Raw genomic sequence first — 22,847 nt, 5'->3', positions numbered from 1 at the left:
GTCTAAATTGTGTCCATAATAAACAGCTGTGAAACTGCATTAGGAAAGTAGAATCTACTCTGGAGGCATATTCAGGATACAAATATACCCTTCTATTTTACAAAAGTAGATACAGCCCCAGGGAAGACTTCCTGAAGACCCCTGCTCTACACCAATCAACATCAACTACATCCCTCTGAAGGTAAAGTAGCTGAGAAGTTGTTCTTTCTCAAATACATGTTTTTCTTTGAACCTGATGGATTTATCTGGTATTCTGTGGTGAGAGATGCCACAAAAACATTTGTTTTTTGGACTAGTTGGATGACTTCAGTTTCCAGAGCTGTCCTCTTGACAATTTTTACAAGTGGTAAGTTCAAGGGAAAGAAAATTCCTAAAATTAAAGATCAGTTATACAAAACATAAAAACTATACTAGCCTTAAAGGTTTGGAAGAGTCTGTTCTAAAGTATGAGCACCTCCTAATGGCTGGTTCAAAGAGCAAGGCCACTCCACTTCCATTTTTAGAGTTAGACATTTAAATAAAGCATTAAAAAAGTCAATAGTGTGGGGGCTTCCCTGGTGGCGCAGTGGTTGAGAGTCCGCCTGCCGATGCAGGGGACACGGGTTTGTGCCCCGGTCTGGGAAGATCCCACGTGCCGCAGAGCGGCTGGGCCCGTGAGCCATGGCCGCTGAGGCTGCGCGTCCGGAGCCTGTGCTCTGCAACTGGAGAGGCCACAACAGTGAGAGGACCGCGTACCGCAAAAAAAGTCAACAGTGTGATAGCTGAGCATCCTTTTGTTCTTTCCTCGCCACTTACCCCCTCCTTATTTGTTTTTTCTTGCTTGCTTGTTTTTAAGATATTGTAAGCTGACTCAGAAGAAATAGATTTTTAAACATAGCATCAATCACAGAGAGCTAAGAAGTTATATTAGCTATAGGTTTTGATTCAAAGGAAAACAAAGGTGGAGAAATGTTTAGTGGAGACAAATGTGGTCAAAAGCAAATATTTTTAAACAAAACAGAAGTTGGGAAAATGGTAACTAAGGGTACAAAATATTTATTTATTAACATCTTTATTGGAGTATAATTGCTTTACAATGGTGTGTTAATTTCTACTGTATAACAAAGTGAATCAGCTATATGTATACATATATCTCCATATCCCTTCCCACCCTCCCTATCCCACCCCTCTAGGTGGTCACAAAGCACTAAGCTGATCTCCCTGTGCTATGAGGTTGCTTCCCACCAGCTATCTATTTTACATCTGGTAGTGTGTATATGTCAATGCTACTCTCTCACTTCGTCCCAGCTTACCCGTCCCCCTCCCTGTGTCCTCAAGTCCATTTTCCACGTCTTTATTCCTGTCCTGCCCCTAGGTTCATCAGAACCTTTTTTTTTTTTAGATTCCATATATATGTGTTAGCATATGGTATTTTTCTCTTTCTGACTTACTTCACTCTGTATGACAGACTCTCTAGGTCCATCCACCTCACTACAAATAGCTCAGTTTCGTTTCTTCTTATGGTTGAGTAATATTCCATAGTATATATGTGCCACATCTTCTTTATCCAGTCATCTGTCGATGGACACTTAGGTTGCTTCCATGTCCTGGCTATTGTAAATAGTGCTGCAGTGAACGTTGTGGTGCATGTCTCTTTGAATTATGGTTTTCTCAGGGTATATGCCCAGTAGTGGGATTGCTGGGTCATATGGTAGTTCTATTTTTAGTTTTTTTTAGGAACCTCCATATTGTTCTCCATAGTGGCTGAATCAACTTACATTCCCACCAACAGTGCAAGGGGGTTCCCTTTTCTCCACACCCTCTCCAGCATTTATTGTTTGTAGATTTTTTGATGATGGCCATTCTGACTGGTGTGAGGTGATATCTCATTGTAGTTTTGATTTGCATTTCTCTAATGATTAGTGATGTTGAGCATCCTTTCATGTGTTTGTTGGCCATCTGTATATCCTCTTTGGAGAAATGTCTATTTCGGTCTTCTGCCCATTTTTGGATTGGGTTGTTTGTTTTTTTGATATTGAGCTGCATGTATATTTTGGAGATTAATCCTTTGTCAGTTGCTTCACTTGCAAATATTTTCTCCCATTCTGAGGGCTGTCTTTTCATCTTGTTTATTTTTATGTTCAAAATTTTGCACAAAGAGTTAAGAAGTTTCATTCTGGAAGAATATTAATTATGATATTGGTGTTTACAGTAAATGCAATGTTGTGGAGGATCACATCTTTTTAACCATTAGTGAAGATTTTTAACATTAACTTTGGGAAACTTAAAATAGCAAATATATTTTTACTTTAACTTTCATAATCATCTGATTTTGCTATATGGATTATAGGAGATGCTGTCAGTAGTCTGAACTGCAGGACATAGAGGAATGCAAAAGGATTCCTTAAAGGTGTATATCATGGGCAAGCAACTGGATTGATTTTGTGAGTTTTAAAAATAGACAAACAAAAAAACCAGGAAAAAAATATGTACCACAGGGGAACGCCTTTAAGGTTTTAGTCAGGGTCTTGGGTTAGTTTTTCTAGGCTCCACTGACCAAACTAAAGCATTTCCTCCTTATTCTAATCCTGATTTCCTCAGGCAGGAGCTATATGAACTCATCATCTACTCATCACTAGCTTTTGCCAGGTACATGGAGTAGAAAATTCTCTCTAGAGTTTTCATCGTCCGTGTTCCTGTTCGCCATGGTTCTCCCTCCCCGCCAGCGTGTTCCTTGCCCCACTGTTTCTTTCCCCATAAACTCTATAGTCTGTACAGAGCTGCTCTAAGTTGACCTGTCCTCCTCATAGCTAAGGGTAAAAGAAATTGATTGGCAGTTTTGGTCTTGTAGTTTGTTCTCACTCAGAGAAGTTCTCTGCACACAGTCTTTTATTTTTTTATTTTTTTATTTTTTTTTTTTGTCCCCCTTCCCCCTCCACCCCTGCACACAGTCTTTTTTTTTTTTTTTTTTTTTTTTTTTAACATCTTTATTGGGGTATAATTACTTTACAAGCACACAGTCTTTTAAAAGTCATCTTTTTTAAAGAGTAATTATTTCCCTTATTATTAAAACTCGGCTTTTTCCTCCCATACGTTAATACATTTGTTATTACTAATAAGTGGTTTCCTACCCAATTCTAATGAAAGGTAAACCGGATACTCTCAGCAAAAGAGATACATTTCTTAGAACTGATTATCTGGAAATAAAAATCTTCTGGTGAAATGGTGAATGATTTCTATGCATCTGTTAAATGGATGCTAATATCCCTCTGAATTCCAAGCTTGCAATCATCATGTGGCTAAAGTCTTTATAAATCCCTATAAGGTGAAGTGATGGTACCCTGCTGAATAGCAAGATGATGAAATTCAACCTCATAAGGCTTCGAACAAATATTGGGTCGACCAAAAGTTTCATTCAGGTTTTCCGAAAGACGTTACAGAAAAACCCAAATGAACTTTTTGGCCAACCCAATAGAAGGTTTATACTAAGTGAGAGTGAAGAGCAATTAAATATTCAGTCAGTGATTCTCAGCACCAGGCGTGTTAGTGGGGAAAGTAGTAATGACCGTCCCCACCAGGAACATGTCACGATATTTTGGGGGGCAAGTTAAGGTAAAAGCACCTATTGATTCACATACATTTATAGGGTTCACCTCCCCCAATGAAAGATTTTTTTTCTAAGACATTTTAGCACCCACATATAGTATGACAACACCAGAAAAAAAAAAATAGTTGAAGACAATTGTACTGATATATATATATATATATATATATACATTAGTTAATGAGATACTTCTTTCTCCTCTAAATTTCAAGTTTGGATTACTAATGCTGTAAATTTATATCTTATCATTGTCTATTGGAATCATGAATCTAGCCATATTATACAGATAAGTACTTCATTCTGCATTGTTTTAGCTAGTGAGAAAGCAAGTAAACACATTAGGTGAATACACACCCATGAATTGCTTCAACAGCATGTGGTAAAACCTTAAAAATAGTTTTCATAACTATTATGTACGTTGAGGATAGAGCACTTACATTTTTTTAAGCTGAAAACTATAGGGGCTAAAACAATGATTTGGGACTAGGTAATTTGTGGAGGTGACACTATTTCTCTTAAAACATGGAGAATGGGGGCGTCCTTAATTAATTGGAGGAGGGGCTGGGTCCTAGTGGGAGTTCTAAGCTGCTGCCATGAACATGGGCCTCCCTTGAGACTGATGTGTATCTCATCCTTGGGATGGGATAGATGACCAACTTAGACAGGGGAAAATATGAGCAATCATCCAACCTCCAGAAGATCACCGAGGGCTTCTTCTTTCCTCTGTCAAGTGATAAGTCACAGATTAAATCTGGACAGAGATAAGTAAGGTCAAGCCAGCAGCACAGTGCAGTGTGGCATGAGCCTGTCCCAGCGGGGGAGACTCTTTATACACTTGTGTGGGGCAGACATTAGAAAACTCTGAACTCATGACCCAGGGAAAACTGAGGCAGGGTAGGGTGGCTTATCAAAATCTGGGAGGATTAAGTGACATTCTGCATACTGAACATTATCCCCAAGAAAGTCTCTCTAACATCAAAAACAGAGACAACAATAAACCCTGCAAGAAAAGCAACAGAGAGAAAACCAAGGTAATCCAGTGAGCAGAAGACAACTTTTAAGCAATATGTGAAGAGATAAGAAAAACTCTCACATCCATGAAACAAGAGCAAGTTTCTAGGAAAGAAACTATCAGAGAACCAAAAGCTCTTGGAAATTAAAAACATGATCAACTTTTCAACAGAAAGGCTGGAAGAGAGAGCTAAAGAAATCTTCCAGGAAATTTATTTAAAAGAGAGAAAGAAATTGTGGGGTGGGGGAGGTGAGAAAGATAAGAAAATTAAGGATTAATCTGTGAAGTTCTAAAAAACAGGAGTTCCAGAAAATTAAGGAAAAAAAAATAAAAGAAGCCAACATATGTCTTCCTTAGTTAAAGCGTATACTACCTCATTAACAAATGAATAGTGCTTATTTTTGACTTAAACAAAAAACCCAAAAAGTCATTGTACATCATTTCCACCTTTACAAAAATAACTCAAGAGGAGAATTTTTGAAGTATAAACAGGGTTTTAATATTTGTTGAAGTAAACAATTTAAGAGTTGAGAGTTAGCAGCTGACAACCCCACTAGCAAGCATCTGAGTGAAACTTTCTAACTGGCAGCGGTGACGACTTGCCCTTATCAAGAGATGTGCAAATTCTGGGACAGGACATTCTGCCATGGATGGACTGTTACTTATCAGTTGCCCTGTTGTGTGGCCCTTCCTATCTATTCTAGATGCCAAAAGGCTGTCCGCACGCTCTTGTCCAAATTCCACGTCCTGTGTTTTGTTTTGTTGCAAAAACTGAGCAAATGTTTACTGAACAATTACTGGGATTATGACCTTGTCCCTATCCTGTAGTTTGGCCATAGTCCACGTTCTATCCACACACGAGCCCCTTCCCTCATTAGAGAGCACAAACCTCAGGTGTTTTGTTTTGTTTTGTTTTAAAGCACATTCTCTGCATTCAAAGACCTTATTCTTTTTTAAAATTATTATTAATTAATTTATTTATTTTGGCTGTGTTGGGTCTTCGTTTCTGTGTGAGGGCTTTCTCTAGTGGTGGCAAGCGGGGGCTACTCTTCATCGCTGTGTGCGGGCCTCTCACTGTCGCGGCCTCTCTTGCTGGGGAGCGCAGGCTCCGGACGCGGCCTAGTTGCTCCGCGGCATGTGGGATCCTCCCAGACCAGGGCTCGAACCCGTGTCCCCTGCATTAGCAGGCAGACTCCCAACCACTGCCCCCTCAGGTGCTTTCTTTAGTCCCCACCTTCTTCTGATGTTCGCTTGTTCACTTGTGTCCATTTGTCCCTGCTTCTTCTCACCCCTTCCCTCAGAGCCTTGATGATCAGACTCCTTAAAGAACTCTTCCTTCAACTGGAGACATCAGGTGTCCTAGGGATCCTCAAAGAGTCTGAAATTTCATAAGGCTTGGATCAATTCATTTTGAAATGCAAATATGTGTTTTTTATTGGCCAGCCTAACAACATCAGCAGGGAGAACATTCCCATCTCCTGCAAACTCATTTTTGAAAAACCTTTCTCAGGGATGACTCAAAATAATAGACCTCCCAGAAGGATAATGCTTATTTGTGATATCACTCAGCTCTTTTGAGCTATGTAAAGAATGAATCACAGTGACATACGTTATAAATTCTGTGATAAATGGGACTATGGTTGATTTTTTGCGTTCGCTGTATAAAAGGAAAACTCAGATTGTATCTTTCCAGAGAGTGCTGTGATATAGAGAATCAACTCTGAATCATCTGTGAATGATCATGGTGCACAGAACAATATAATTTTCTCAAGTATCTATGCATGAACATGTGTTGCTTTTGTAATAGAAAGCTAAATATGTTATTTTTAAATTTTGTGGATAAATGAAAATTAAAAAGGAGGAAGATTTAATAAGCACTTGGTGGCTTGTTGGTTATGCCATATCATTAAAATGTGACTTAACTTTTGGAACCAATTAATCATTCCTCTTGTGATGGCTGAAGCCACAGCCTTAAAGAATTCCATGTATTTCTCTAGAACTTCTCTCTAAAGAACTAAATAGGCTTTACTGACATCCTTTTCTTAGTCCTCTGGCATTTTTTGAGGACAGTGGAATTATTTCTCTTCTACAGATGAAAAAGCATGTAAAGACATGAAGTGGCATGTTTAAGATTATTCAGCCAGCCATTGACCTGGCAAGAGAACACAGGTATCCATAGCTTAGAAAATACTTTATCAACTGCCTCTATTTTCAGGAGGAAAGGGTACAGTCAATAAAAGTTTAGATACTAAAGATGTCTTACTATCGTCTAAACACTGAGAGTTGTATTTCAGAACTTTCCAGAAAGCAGAACTTTGCTTTTAAAAGGACATGAGGGCAAAAGCTTGGTACCACTAAACGTTACCAAAGTCTTCAGTATGATTTGTTTTATTTTCTGAAGAGAGATTTAGCTTGAGAAATAGGCAATCTGACTTTTAAATAATCCAAAGTGGTACCCCATAAATACTCACACTTCTGCTGTAGAAGGTAGATTTCTTGAATAGCATGCAAATCATATTTTCTCAGATACAGGTGATCTTCAAGCAGGACTCACGAAATCAACTAGGAAACCTGGACTCTGGGAATGAGTAGGCAGAAAGTGGTTCGAGAACTTTCAAGAGCCAGGTTCACAGGAGAAAGGCTCTGAGCAAAACGCGTTGTAGTCCTGGTCTTGCTATTATCAACTTCTGAGATAATTCAAAAATGAATTCGTTTTCCTGTATGAAATCAATATATTGACATTGACTATACTGTTCCTATGAATACTTCCATATTCTCAGATTTGTTTTTATGCATTTCATAAAGCCACCAAATTTTTTATTACTTTTATCAGCCTGTGTGTTACTTACAGAGCCATTACGATCTACATTAGAGATTTCGGGTTGTTCTGTAAGATCTGAGCCTCCCGAATAAAACTCTGATTAAAAGTCTCGGCTTTTTTTTTTTTTTTTTTTCAATTGCAGACAGAACTGGAGGAGGTGAGAGGAACAGTCACCGAGATTCCTGAGTAACTCCACTCCAAATCCTCCGTGGAAATAATCATACTTCATACATGTACAGATAAAAAGCTAAGGTACTGGGCTTCCCTGGTGGCGCAGTGGTTAAGAGTCCGCCTGCCGATGCAGGGGACAGGGGTTTGTGCCCCGGTCCGGGAAGATCCCACATGCCGCGGAGCGGCTGGGCCCGTGAGCCATGGCCTCTGGGCCTGCGCGTCCGGAGTCTGTGCTCCGCAGTGGGAGAGGCCAAAACACTGAGAGGCCTGCGTACCACAAAAAAAAAAGCTAAGTTCCTAGTGTGTTGCTCTGTGTTCATATCAGGCTTTCTTAAGAAATTCTGGTATATTATCCACATTTGGGAGAGAGGGAAAAAGAACCTCAGAAATGTTCAGAAACTCACCCAAGTTCATGGAGCTAAGTCTACCTGAATTCAAATCCATAATCTGTTTATTACACCCTTCCACCTTCCAGAAGGGGATTTGGTGGTGCTCCTCCTAATACACGGGCCGCTTGTGAATAACTTCCCTCGTCATGCAAATGTATAACAAACTCATTTTCTCACTTCCTTGACTGTATAGACTTCAAGTGATAAATTTGGTGATATTTTCCATAAAAACTTTGAGTTTCATTTTCAAATACTAAAAAAAAGAAAGGTAAATAATATTTCCAAACTAGAGTGGATTTTTTTTTTAAAAGCCAGGTTTTTCTTCTAGTATTGGAACAGATCATGACTTCTCTCGGTGAGGATCAGATGAACGGATGGCTTGCACTTGGCTATAGGTTATATCAGAGATAATGACTCTTGAAATGCCAGAATCACACTAAGTCCCATGAGATGATCGTACTGAGAAAGGCACCTGAGAATGGAGACCAGTGAAAGGAAACGCAGACTTACATCTCCAATCAGACATACTTTGAAGAACAAAATACCTGAGGGAAATACTAGACAAATCCCCAGCATTATTAAATTCTCCTTTTCTTGTTTTTAAACCATCCTCATTCCACATAGGTGAATTTTTCTAAAGTTAAAAGAGACTCCGTAGGGGAGGCTGGGAGTAAGACTGAGTCCCAGCCAGCGTTCTCTACTTGCCCGCTGGTAGCCTTCTGTACGTCTTTAAGCCTCAGTGTTCCTGTAAAATGAGGGAGTTGCACAGACCACCTTTACGTTTCATTTACAACAGTCCATGACTCTAAAAGGCCTATGAACCCAGGGAAGGTCAGTTTTAACAGACTAAAGCTGGCTGGGGAGAAACCTGCAAATGTGACGGCTACTTCCTAAGGGACAAGGGATAATCCCAGCTTGCCCTGGAGATGGGGAGAGAAAGGGGGAAGCGTGGAAGGTCTTGAGTTAACATTTGGGAAGGACACTCAGCTGGGTGTCAGAGGCCAAGACTAGTGTGTGTCCTTCCCCAGAGGTGTGTGTGTCTGGGAGGAGTGTGTGTGCAGACTTGACAACTACTGTTTGCATTTCTTTCCAATGGCAGGATCCTTTCAGAAAAACATTCACGTAATGTATGTTTAGCAACTCCTGTTTGAGAATACACACCAGAAAAAAAAGTTATTATGACTTTTCTTTGAAATGAACGTTTAAAAAGGAATCATCATGGCATTTACATGCATATGAAAACTTGCCATGAGTGCAAGAGCCGTCATTTATTCAGTCTGTCTGTAATGTTTGATGCAGGTATTCATTTGCAGACCTCTTGTAGTAAATCGGCAGCAGTGCCTAGGTCAGAAATCAAGGGATTAGGCGGATTTTCAGTGTTATGAGTCCAGCCTTAGTTTTAATTATTATTTTTCTGGTTTTCCCCCTCTTTCCCCCCTTCCCTCACAATCAAGCTGTTTCTCTGGGTCACTGCCTAAGTCCCTGCAGCCCTGGAGCTGAGCAAGCTGATAGGAAGTCTTCAGACTGGCAATGCCTTGAGGAGAAGCTGAAATCCTGACCGCTGGGTCACCACTTGCCCAGAGAAATGAAAGGCCCCATTAGATTACCTTTAGAATGGTGCAATGAAAGTACCATTTGTGTTGGGTGTCAAAGTCAACACTAGATCTACTTTCATTAGCATCAAATGGATGCACAAGTCTCCAATAAGTTGATTTGAGACTAGGCTATCCCTTCTTGTGATCAAAGGCTGATTAGCAAGGTTCGGCTGACCACGTGATCAGGTTAAACTCAGGCAAGATTCCAAAGCAGTCCATAACCATTGAAGAGTGAGAGGCATGGAAGCTGGACATAAAATAAAAAAGTAAAAAAATAAAATGCTGCCAATGCTTACCTGTCTGATTGAAATCTACTGGAGTCAGAGAATTAGTTGACTGACAGGCATTCCAAAGCAGATTTTGAAGTCATAATAAGAGTTTAATTTATAAGGGGCAAGGTGTTTAAAGCTTCAAGCAAATAATACTAACAAGCAATAGTTATTCATGCTGAAATCTCTTCTACCTTTACATTAATCAGAATGGCAATAAACATCAGTGGCTATTGCTGGGAGTGGTGAGGATGTAAGTAAAGCCTCAAGTCCAGGATCACAGCTTAATTCTTAGGCATAGAGATGGGATCTATAAATTCCACTTTGGAATACAACAAAGGATATCCCCATATTGCTACTAAGTGTTTTACTATTATGCATGACTCCTTGAAAGTGGAATTTATAAATACCCTATTGCGAGGAGTAATTTTAGGCCAATCAGCCATAGTATGACAATAATATCTAGCAAAGAAGGAAGAGAAAGAACAAGTGGGGCCTTCTGTCTTTAAATTTAATTAACATGACCTTCCTTATCCTTTTGAAAAGAAAATCCAGAAAAAATTTTTGAATTTCATTTTAAAAAGGCCTACAATATTATGTTTTAATTAAAATTGCATAAACTTCCCTATGAATATTGAATTTTGAAAAGCCTAGCCAGCGACAGTACATTATTAAAAGCTACATCACTTACGTCAAAGAAATTAGTACTTGATTTTTAGAGATTCATTATCAAGTTCTTAAATGATCAGTATCCTGAAACTCAAATTCAAATAATCTTAATACTTCAGTTACCCAAAGCAGAAGAGTAATGTACATTAACCGCAACGAAGTTCGATCACCTCCGAAGTGCTGAAACGCTTAGAAAAAAAACCGTATTTTTATTTACCTGAAAAACCTTAAAAAAAAAAAGTTCTGACAAAAACTTAATACCTCGCCAAAATCAATTGCTCCTCACCCTTCCCTCCATTCCACAAATGCTTGTGACCCAAACTTGTAAAGTCTCTCACTTTTTGTGAACCACCCCAAGTTCATGCCTTAAAAGGAGGAAGCAAATATCCTTTACTTGGTGCGAACTCTGAATCAGTCATTCATGTCTCAGATAATCCTATTTTCACGGCAAGTTCTGGTTTTAGGTCGTTTTCCCTTTTCTCTTTCTTTCTTTACTTTCTTTTGTTGTTATGGGGGGGGGGGGTGTACGGAGGGAGTCAAAGTCCCTTAGACCGTTTGCTAAAAATAGTGAACAGTATCACTAACGAGTAGAAACAGACAACAGGAGATTTCAAATAAAATAACACGCACTCTCAACCCCCCAGAGGGAAAAACAACAAAACAAGCACACACAAACTTGGGCTGTTCCAGCACATCCGCAACGGAGGGAGAGGTGCCTGCGCCCGAGAGAAGCCACGGGGCCTCCCCCCTCCAGGCCCGCAGGTGGCTCGCGGCGAGCGCCGCAGACAACAATGGCCAGGACGGGCTTTGCCTGCGTCGCCAGTTTGCTGTGTCGGCCCCTGCCCAGAAAAACAGCCAGAACAGAAAGAGAAGCGTGCGTGAGGCGACGGAGAACGCATTCCCTCTCCAAAGCCTAATCTCTGATTCCCCTTCGCGGTCCACAAATGAACCTGCCACCAATCAAGTTCCTGCGCAAGTTCTTTTCTTTCCCGCAGCCCCTCCACCTGCCGGGGCGGTGCTCTGCGCACCCCAGGCCTCCCTCCGGCGACCCCACGCTGGCTGCAGCAAAAATGGGGCGCTTCGGCTGGGCGGGGGCGGGCGGCTGCCGCGGATCCGGCCGGCTACCGCTGCAGCTTGGTGGCCTCCGATTGGCCACGACGCGGGCGGGGAAGCTCGGCGGAGGAGGGAGGCGGGGGCGAGGGCGGCGGCGGCGGGAGGAGATCCGAGCGGGGAGCGGGCTGCGCAGCCAGGCAGCTCGCGGGGCGGGCGAGCGCGGGGAGAGCGGCGGCGGCAGCTCGCCCTGGTCGCGCTCGCGGAGGACGAGCGGGGCGCGCAGGCGGCGGCGGCGGAGGGGGTTGGGGCGGCGCGCGCGAGTGAGCGGCGCGGGGCGAGAACCGGCGGGCGGGTTCCCGGCGGGCGGGAACCAGCAGGGGCAGCCGCGGCGGCAGCTACGCGGGACGGAGCCGCGGCAGGAGCGGCCGCGCCGGACCCTGGCCTCACCCCCGCGGGTCGAGGCCAGAGAACAGTCTCCAACTCTCCCAGGGACCGGAAAGGGGAGCCCAGAAAGGGTCCTCAGCCCACACGCAGCGGGGGCGGCGGGACAGCTGCCCTTTGTGGGCGCAGCGCTCACGGCCCGAAGCGCCCTCCCCGCGGCGCTTTCGCCGCCGTCTTCGTCGTGCCGAGCGGCCCTGGAGAGGGGACCCGGAGGAAGCAAAACCCTGAGACCGAAACCTCGCGTTGCGGAGCTCCTGGGGGGTGCCAGCCGCTCTTCTTCCACCTCCGCATCCTCCACCGGCCAAGGTCCCCGCCGCCTGCATCCCTCCTGGCTTCCGCTGCGCTTTGGGCAGAACAGCCGGCGCTGCCACCGCGGCCCCCCGCCCCCCCACACACACAGAGACACCCTCACGCGCACGCCCGCCTTCTCCCCCGCCCCCTCCCCAGCTCCTTGATCTCTCGGTCTGTTTTATTACTCGCGTTGCGAGTCCCGCGGACTCCGCGGCCCGCTATTTGTCATCAGCTCTCTCTCCATTGGCGGGGAGCGGGGAGCAGCGGCGAAGGGGGTGGGGTGGGGAGGGAAGGGAAGGGGGTGGAAACTGCCTGGAGCCGTCTCTCCGCGCCGCTGTTGGTGCTGCCGCCGCTGCTGCCGCCGCCGCCGCCTCCGGCTCCTCGCTCGGCCCCTCTCCGCCTCCATGTGCCGGATAGTGGGAGCGCCGCGGACCCTGCTGCCGCTGCTGGCGGCCCTGCTTCAGGTACGCGGCGGTCCCCGCGGGCCGGGCCGCGGGCGGGGTGGGGCGGGCGGCGCCGGGTCCCTTTGTTCCCCGCGCCGCTGCGGGGCCCGGCTGCGCACCCGGGAAGGGAGTTGCCGCACCAAGCGGGCGGGAGCTGCGCAGACACTAGGCTTGGGCAGGGCGCAAGGGCAGGGCTGCCGGAGCCAGCCGGTCTCCCGCGCCTCTCTTGGCGGGTCCCGAAGGGGCCGATTGCGGGCCCCCTCTGCTCCTGCGGGGTCAGGCGAGCTCGCGGGGCGGGGGGTGTCCCTAGGCAGCAGAAAGGTGAGGTAGGATAGCACTCCGGTTTTGCAGTTTTCCGCGCTTCTCGCCCTTAGCATTGAACTTTGCTCCATTTTTTGTTTGTTTATTTCTGCAGGGATGGGTCGCGAGTTTGCAGTAGGAATTCTCACTCTGGTATCTTAGTTACGGGACTTGCTTCCACCCCACCTCACCCTGGCACCCGCGCGCCTCCCGGTGCCCAAGGGCTCCCCCGTCCTATTGTCTTTATCGCAGCTTAGAATTGCTTCTTATTTTTGTTTTCCTGCCCTCACAATTTTTTTTTTTGAGTCGGTCCTACCTGAAAAGAAAACCTCACCCCCTAGCCCCAAAGAGTCTACGCGGGTCGGCGCCTCCGCACCCAGCCCCTGGCCCGCACGCCCCTTATCCCGCCGGGCGGGGAGAAGTTCCGTTACTCGGCTTTTATTCTTCTCCTGTCCGGCTGCCTCTGCCCTGCGTGCGTCCTGGGGGCGCCTTTACTTTTCACGCCTTCGGGAGAGCGCCAGACAGCCTTTCCCTGCAGTCGGTACCGGGAGGCTCCTCCGCGGCAGGAAGCACCTGCTCCAGGCTGGTCGCAGCCTCCCTCCCCACTCCGCGCCGCGGATCCCCAGTCCGGCCGAGCGCCCAACTTTCCCGCGGCGTCCGCCCGGAGGATGTACCGAGGCCCCTCCCGGCTGGCCAGTCGGGTCTTGTGAAGCGACGCCACGCGCCGCGGCTGCGACACCCGCGCTGGGCGGGGTCCGGGCGGGGGTCGCGAGTCTGCCCCCGCGAGCGGCGGGGGCCCCAAGCAGCTGCGGGAGAGGGGCGTGTCCGCCTTCACTTTAGGGCAGGATCTTCAGGGGAATCCGCCTGAAGGGCCCCCAGCGCACCGCCGACGGCTAGGAGTGGCCGGCCGGTGGCCGCTCCAAAAAGTGCGGGCGCGGCTTGGAAGTGCCTTTGCCACCGGGGCGACCGGGGCAGAGACAGATGGTGCGGATCGTCCCTCTCTGTGGTCTGCGTGAGTCAGGGCCTGGCGCGCTCCGGCCGCGGGCGCCGGGGGCTGGATCGGGCTGGCGCCCGCGGTCTCTCACACTCCCTCCCGCCACCCCCTAGAGGGGTGTGGGCCGCGGCTGCGCCGAGCCCTGTCCATGGTGCGCCGGCTCCGCGCTCTCCTCCCCCGGGTCCAGTTCTCCTACTTTCCGGCTTTCTCCCTCCCACTGGCTCCCGGGCCGCCCGGGTCCCGCCGTTCCTTTCTCCTTTCTTGGGTTTCTCCTTTTGTTCTTATCATCTCCAGCTGGTCTTTTTCTTTCCCCTTCCCCCATTCGCCAGTCCGCTCCCCCTCCCCCGTCCCCATTCTCTCTCCTGACTCGGGGGTTTCAAAACTGTTAGACATTTTGGCCTCTGCACTTTTGGGGAGTGGATGGAATTTCTCCTAACTTGGGGGAGGAGACCTGCCAGTCACTTGCTAACAAAAGTACCTCCTGTTATAAAACCGCCCTTTATTCTTGGAGCGCACACTCATTATTTCACCTCCTGTCACTTCATTTATTGTTTCTTCTTTTAAAATGGGGTTTATTGAAGAGGTTAGGCTGAATGGGGAAGAAGGAGAAAAGTGCTACTTCAAGTGTTTGAAGTTAAGGGGAAAGCAAGATAAACTTAACCCTGTGGACATCAGGTTTTTTTTAAAACAAATATGTCATAGATTAAACAAATCTCACTTTAAAAAACATTATGTTTTGGATATCATGGCATGGTCTGACTTATTTACAGGCAACTTATAATAAGTCCTAAGAGTGTGAGTCCAGCAGTGGATGGTATGCTCACCAACTTTTTGATCTGAAAGTAAGTTTTAATTGAATACTGTGCAGTGAAGTTAGGACAGGAGGAGACGTTTGTTGGTCGCTAATAACATGGGACTAAAGTGTGTACCACTGGAGCAATCTCATTTCCTCTTTGAGTCATCTGCCTTGAAACCAGGTGTGGATTTTGTAGGTCATTTTCTTTTATTTCCTTAAGCATTTTTAAAATACATCATTTATAAACGTCAAATCACGCCCTTCCCTTTTCCATTGTATGTTCTTTCTCAGTTTCTTCCAAGCCAATGTCTTGTTGACTTTTATAAACCTCGAGGAAAGGGGAGATTAAAACTTTGTCATCAAGTTTGGGTTATTCACGGGTTCGAGTCGAGCAATAACATTGAGTGGTTTGCAAGGTCATTAGAAGTGGAAGCAGAGCAGTTTATGCAACACGAGTTTTAGGGTTAAGTGCACCTTGTGGATTGTACACACTGAGATTGGAAATGACTTTGTGCTAATGGTCTGATTTACACACCAGAATAACACAGATCTATCCGCAAGGTGAAAATGGCCCCTCTGCAGTCATCTGCTATTAAAAGTCTAGGTTTTTGTTTGTTTGTTTGTTCATTTGTTTTCAGGCCAGACTAAGGAGTCATGAGTTTTAGAAAAGAGAATGAGTAGGTTATTAGTGTAGATAACGGAGCCGCCTTATTTTTTTCAGACCAGTTAAAGAAGAATAATTGAATATTCAAAAGGACTTTATCCCTTTAATTAACTGAAGTGTTCTTTTACTTGGAACACTTTTTTCACTTTGAGAGAATCTTTACTAGTTGAGTTATTCTGTTACCTAGATTTACATAATTCTAGTCAATTTTGCATATTATGATACTCAGGTTTAAGATTTTCTCTATTCTTCCTCATTTTAGCTTGAGGCATTAGCATCGTCCTATTTTTAAAAAAAGCAGAATTTGAGCATTAAACTTCACTGATCAAGGGATATCACAAAGTTATGACAAGCTTTCCTTTTAAATTATACAAGTGACTTTCAAATCCTTAAATAGATTTATCATCAGGAATAAAAACCAATTTTACTTTTACTACCCATCCAGTAATGAATAGATTAGAAGCCTGCTTTGTTTTTCTAGTTCACATTTTAATTGCATAGCTGCATTGTTCTAATTTAAATATGTTTGTATGGGTTATGAAGAATCAAGGACACCTCCTTAAGATTCACAGATATTCTAGATTCTTAGTCTTATTGCCTTGGTTCTGCTTTCAACCCTGGATGAGGATGTATGAAAAAAGATGCACAAACCATATGTGATTTTCACCTATTAAGTATAGACGTTCAAGGCATTAATATTCAACACGTGAAATGTAAAAAAAAGCTTTGTTTTAGAATGTGGAAAATCTAGGATACAATAATCATTTTAAGTATAGACCATATATGTATTCACCATGTTTATTTGATTTTCAACAGCTTTGTAACAAGTTCCTATGAAATTAAGAATTAACATAGTTGGTGTTCACAGTTTATTCCACTTATGCGTCTCTGCCCTTTTTTAAACTTGTGGCATGTGGCCATGACTAACAAGTGGTGCATTGCACATGTTCTAGGGGTGATTTGAAAAATAATTTGTGTATCCTAAAATATTATAAACATATTTTAAAATTATATACATAAATTAAAATTATATATAATTTTTTAGGCCTTAATTGCAAGTTCAAAATTTACTTACAAAGTAGACTTTCATACCTTCATCAGAGTCTACCCTGACCTTCTTCTAAAAGTTTGAACTGAGATTTTAAGGGGAAATTCTTTTAGATAGTTTGTATTTTTTACGTGTAGAGACTCAATTCTTCTTGGAACAGATTATTTTGGTGACAGTGTATTGCACCAAACTGTCCTTAATTTCCGTTTTCATTAAAAAATCTTCAATTCTTAAATCTGTTGCGCCTCATTAAGCTTTAGGGTTATTAATTGTGAAATGTCAGGACTTAAAGCAACAGTTAATCTTGCTTTAAAACGCCTTCAAAAAAATCCTCATCCCCATCGTGTTTTCAAAGGGATAGTCTCAAGTTAGAAGAGTGATTTAAAAAAAAAATCAGCTGTTATTTAAGAAGTGTAGTGTTTGTATGTACTTTCTATGGGTTTGCCCAAGTTAACATTATTCAAATTTGCTCTTTGGGCTCAAATACAAAAATTAATCAAGTTTAAGCACTGCATAGACTTGTGGTGAATTTCATCAGCCATTTAAAAAATATGATAGATTTGGAATTTGGGTTTTGTTATTTGAGTAATTATTTCACATCTGCCATGAGTACACCTTCTAGAATCTATTTTCAAGTTGGGTTAAGAACTTTAAGCTGAAACATAATTTGTACCAACAAATCATTACGCCTCACATTTCTGTTTTTTTCCTTCTACAAATTTATTTTTGTTTGAATTTTTCAGTAAATTATGCCAGTTAATTTGAGCGGATGATAGTCTTTGTGTATTTAACTAAATGTAGATAAGTTTTAAATTAAGCAAACCTATTCATGCCAGGGAGGAAGTATATACAGATAAATATTGTAGTAAGAGCTACATCTTCTGCATATACCAAGTGATGAGTTTAAAGTAGGCAGAAGGTGAATTCAGGATCTAAATGGGACCTTGTGAAAAATTTGAACTTAAAGATTATGATTTGTGTTACAATCGAGTTTTTAAGCTCTATTTTAGATTATGCGTAAATACTGCTCAGTTTTTCCATCTTACTCTCTTTAGGACCCAGTGTACTTCCTTGTCTGAGCTTCCAACTGTACTTACAGCAGGCAGGCTCTTGGGTTGCATATATATGCGCAGTACGTAGGTTGAGGACTGCTATCTACATGCGTTCCCTGCAACATTTACCACAATTTGGCATGAACTGTCAATTGATAGTTAATTGATAACTTTGTGTGTGTCATCCAAGGTGGTTTGGGCACAAAGAGTATAATAGCTTTGTTCTGTGCAAGTGAGCTGCCCTGACATAGTGTCAAGGTCAAGAGCTAGTGTCAAGGGCAGAAAGCCTGGGGTTCTAATCCGGTCCAGATGTAGTTTAGTCTCTTAAACTCTGCTGACCTCATTTTCCTCAATAATAAAACCTCGGGCCTGGTTGGATTAGTTGATCTCTAAGGGACTTTCTAGTTCTGTGACTCTTGGGACTGCTTAAAATATCCCAAAATGATTCCTTTTCAAAGACTTTGGAATGACTTTAATAACTAACCTGAAATGCAGAGATTTTTCAGGTATTCAGAGTGATAGAGTATGATTTTTGAGGGCTATTGACAATAGTTTATCATATATGATAGCATATCATTCAGCATTAAGAATATAGCTCTTTTGGATGGACCTAGAGATTATCATATGAAGTGAAATAAGTCAGACAGAGAAAGACAAATATCATATGATATCACGTATATGTGGAACCTAAAAAATGCAAATGAACTTATTTGCAAAACAGAAATAGACTCACAGACATAGAAAACAAACTTATGGTTACCAAAGGCGAAAGGGGGGAGAGATAAATTAGGAGTTTGGGATTAACATATACACACTACTATGTATAAAGTAGATAAACAACAAGGACCTACTATATATAGCACAGGGAACTATATTCAGTAGCTTGTAATAACCTATTAAGGAAAAGAATCTGAAGAAGAACTTATATACATATATATATATGTATGTATGTTTAACTGAATCACCTTGCTGTATACCTGAACTAACACAACATTGTAAATTAACAATAAATAATAGTTCTTTTTTAAAAAAAATATGGCCTCTTGACCTAGCAAGTTCTTCTCTAGTCATTTTTACAGATATGTCTGTATTCATGATGTATGCATGATGTATATATATTTACACATACAGGGATTTGCATTGAAGCATTGTTTATAATTACAAAAGATCAGATTAGATGGTCTCTGAAAGTCCGGTAGGGACTGATTTAATAAATTGTGGAATAATGTGCAGTCAGATTTGAGAACCCCTGCTGTGTGGAACAAAACATTTTAGTTCTACTTACAGTTCAAGAAAATTATTGTTAAACCACCTAATGTTTTAGCATAATCACTAGGTATCTACCTAGAAAAGCTTCAGGGAAGGACAGCCAAAATCATCAGTGGGATTTCAAGGCCTCTGAATGAAGAGGAATTGGACATAGACCACAGAGAGAAGCTATAACTGAAGAACAGAAAATCAATGAGAGTAGAAATAAGATGAAGATGACATACACTAACACTAGAACATCCTAAAGTTGGGTTGAGAACAACCCGTAGCAGGCTGAGCTTATAAGTAAGTCCAAGGAAAATTGGCTAAATTTAATGGGTAGTTATGTAATAGATAGTTTGCATGTTGTATCATGGAATGACCACACTGTGCTGAGTTATCTGTGCCCGAGAGATTATACTAGTTGGTTAAACCATTAAGATATTTCTTACATTCTCTTGACTGATTGAATATTTAATTTTTAACCTGTTCTGATAGTGAAAAGGTAGCCTAAAGTGGACCTTACTAGTACCTAGAACTTGAGATGCAGGAGAATGTTTAGTATTAGAATCAGATGTTTTGGTCTACAGTCTCAATTAAGTAAGATATTTAACTTTCTCAGGTAGTATTGGGAGAATTCGTGGTGTAATGCTTTTAAAACAGCTTGAGTCATTTAAAAGGAGGTGTTATTATAAACATAATATGGCATTCATAATCCAGTAACTTGGAGAAGTATTTGATCCATGATCTGTTCTTAGATTTTCTTTTGCAAAATATACCTACCTATACTAAAAATAAATAAATAAATCCTGGAATAATAGTGTACTTCTGTACTCCTACATACTGTTATTTTAATATTGTTTTTTATGTTAATTTTAAAAATTAACTTGACCATAGCATACTTATGTACGACCATATAGTTTTATATTTTTATGGTCTTAGTTTTAATGTTTGTTTTTGTGTTTTTTAAAAAATTGTACTTGACCATCATAATTTAAAACATTCATGTGGAGTTTCCCCACCCCCATTCTGTATATAATTTAGTGTTTTGGTGAATTAAGGAATTAGTAAAAAAAAAAAAAAAAAAAAAAAATTAAAGGATCATAATTTGGAATCTTTATTATTCCAGAAATTATTGGAACTAGAAATGTGAAATGACTCTCTTTATCCTCATTATTATAATAAATTTTGAGTTTATTCAACTTTCTTCTATTGCATTAAATATCAAAATTTGTAAAATTCTGGCAAAGGGAAATCTAAATTGTAGGGACAGGAAATAGTTTAGTGGTTTCTGGGGCTGGATATGGATGGAGACAAGAGATTGTTTACAAAGGGGCATGAGGGAATTTTGTGGGTGACAGGAATGCTCTAGAACTTGACAGTGGTGGTTAGGTGAATGTATAATTTTTGAAACTCATTGAACTATACTCTTAAAATGGATGCATTTTATTGTATGTAAATCATACCACAATAAAATTGGTTAAAATATAAATGACAATTCACACATTAAAAAAAAAAGTATCGAATTTCGTATTACTGCTTCCAGTAAGGAATCTAAGGATTGCCCTTTAAGTGTTTTTTTTTTTCCCATATGCAGTTCTAAGACATTTCACAATTTATTTTATTTTTAGTAATAATCAGTAGGTCATTCATATAAGTCAGAAGAGCACACATGCCAGATAAAACTATTTGAAACTTTAGATATTTGCTGTCATCTCTTCAAATATTTTTTTTAAAACCAACGTCTGGTAGTACTAAACCTTAAAAATGAAATAAGTTTAATTGTAGGGAAGGAAATTAACATGTTACGTCAGTTAATTATTTCTATAACCTTGTAACATAGGTGGTTTTATTTCCATTTTAGAGACTATCAAAGAGGGAGTCAGACAGTCTGAGTATTTATTGTGAGAGTGCATAGTAGAGCCATATCTGGTTATAGCAGAGTTAAGCCTGACTGCAGGGCCCAAGGTGTTTTCCCTCCACCAGGCTGGGACCCTTTTAATATGATATTCAGGGAATGAATATCGAATTAGAGGGAAATTTCAATTCCTCACTACTGAGTTTATAAGGTTTTTGTAAAGTAGTTAACTTTTGAGTTACATTCTCTATTTAATTTTGACCTTAAATAGTTTGATTTATTTTGGCATCTGAAACCAAAATTTAATGCTTGGTTAAGATTTTCATTCTTTTTTTTTTTAATATGTTCCCTTAGAGAAAGAAGAAAAAAAATCTTAGGTAAATGATTCATAATCAGTTTTATAATGTTCTTCAGATTGTCTTGATCAACAAATAATGTGTTGGTAAGTACTCAAAAAATATCTTTTTGTGTGTGAATCCTGGAATTTAAAATACTTTCTAAGAGCCAAGAAAGCCTCAGGCTACGCATGGTTGTTTTTGTTTTTAGGGTTTTTTTTTTTTTTGAAACTGTGTTTTTTCAATAAAAGTAAATTCAAGAGATTCTGTCATTGTGTTAAAACATTTTAATGTTTAATGGCACATTTTCCATGTTTGAGTAATTCGAATTACTTCTCCCACAAATGAAACCAGTTGACATCTTTTAAAAATATATACATCCACATCTACAACAGGTTTTTGTGTGACTGTTTTGTGGCGTGACTGAGTACACGCTGATTTGTTTGCTGCCCAGAAAGCCTAGAACTATTTTGTTTGTAACTTGACCTATCGTTGGTGGGTGGATACACTTGGCTTGACTATAATAGCAAACAAAATGTCTCTTAGTTGGTTGGGGAGCTGTTAAGCGAACTCTGAAATAAATCACTTAAAAAACATTAAACTTATTAAGTTAAAGGCTATGATTTAATCCCTATGCTTAACACAAATCTTTAATAAATCAGAGGCTGTGGCTACTTTAATTTTTCTTCTTTTGTTGTCTTAATTGGTTAACACAACAGTTCAAAGTCTGCAGTTCATTCTTTATGGCTTTCTGGTCCAGTTAGTAAAGAAAAGTGTGTTCTGTGCAACCAAAATATTAGTCTTTCACAGCTCCTTTGGTATACACCCCCACAAGAGCAACTCCAAGATTGGGTTCTCATGTCTTGCTTCTCATATTTCAGGAAATTCAAATTTTAAATTTCACACACACACACACACACACACACACACTCACTCTTTATGAAAGTATCAAATGTATATGGGACAGTGCACGTATAAGTGGATAGCCTGCTGAGTGTTCATTAATTGATCATAGTATTTAATCAGCACTCAGTCAAGACACAGCATTCCAGCATCCCAGGGGTACCCTCCAATTTGAGCCATCTCTTCAGTGGTTACTATTTACTTGACTTCTAATGGCATATATCAGTTTAGCTTATTCCCATACTTTATGAAGTCGTACACTGTACGCCGTTTTGTAGCTGGCATCTTTCACTCAATTTGTAGAATCATCTGTATATTTGTATCTTATATATTTTTTAATAGTCACAAAATTAGGAAAGGCTCATGGACTCTATAGAAGGATCTGGGGGATGAAGGAAGGTGTAAGCTGAGTTAAAAACAAAAATAAAAACAGGCTGTTTCATTGCAGCTAAAGGTCACTTCAGTGTTCATGGTGTCAAACCACGAAACACCTTTTGTGGATTTTCCTACCTAGATATCTTCTTCTTTAGTTCTGGTAAATTGGCAATATTGTTCACCAAAAACCAAAGACATTTGGAATTTAGTAAGGTATAGCTTTTCTTGGCTTCCCTATATCAGAAGGAGGATGGAGACAAAGCACTAAATATCTTTTTGACTTGAAGTCTTAAAGCAGAAGGTTTGGGTGTTAAGACTAATCTTTTCAGTGATGCTTCTTAATACCTTCTCTGAGCTTCCTAGTGACCCACTTCTCAATGAGGTCCTACCCAGATTTGTTTTTAATTAATTTTTATTGGAGTATAGTTGCTTTGCAATGTTGTGTTAGTTTCTACTGTACAGCAGAATGAATCAGCCGTACATATATATTTATCCCGTTTTTGGATTTCTTTCCCATCTAGGTCACCACAGTGCATT

At 41.5% G+C, this 22,847-nt stretch overlaps 2 protein-coding genes across 2 annotated transcripts in view; one reads left to right on the top strand and one right to left on the bottom strand.

Moving 5' to 3' along the window:
- Positions 1-2,962: 2,962 nt before the first annotated feature.
- Positions 2,963-12,700, bottom strand: LOC117307614 (uncharacterized). The gene is made up of 5 exons (XM_033836941.2): positions 12,607-12,700; positions 10,633-12,453; positions 9,224-9,317; positions 7,067-7,312; positions 2,963-5,973 (listed from the first exon to the last, which is right to left on the bottom strand). Exons 1-2 carry the CDS (start codon positions 12,698-12,700, stop codon positions 11,423-11,425), a joined length of 1,125 nt encoding a protein of 374 aa, XP_033692832.1. The 3' UTR covers positions 2,963-5,973; positions 7,067-7,312; positions 9,224-9,317; positions 10,633-11,422.
- Positions 12,588-22,847, top strand: part of CDH2 (cadherin 2) — a 215,441-nt gene continuing 205,181 nt past the window's right edge. The window contains exon 1 of the mRNA XM_019930350.3: positions 12,588-12,758. Coding sequence (XP_019785909.1) covers positions 12,699-12,758 — 60 coding nt within the window. The 5' untranslated portion in view covers positions 12,588-12,698. The remainder of the gene's footprint in view (positions 12,759-22,847) is intronic.

This window comes from Tursiops truncatus, chromosome 13 (assembly GCF_011762595.2).
Source record: "Tursiops truncatus isolate mTurTru1 chromosome 13, mTurTru1.mat.Y, whole genome shotgun sequence".
NCBI classification, from domain to species: domain Eukaryota; kingdom Metazoa; phylum Chordata; class Mammalia; order Artiodactyla; family Delphinidae; genus Tursiops; species Tursiops truncatus.
This window is presented reverse-complemented; position numbering and strand designations above follow the sequence as displayed.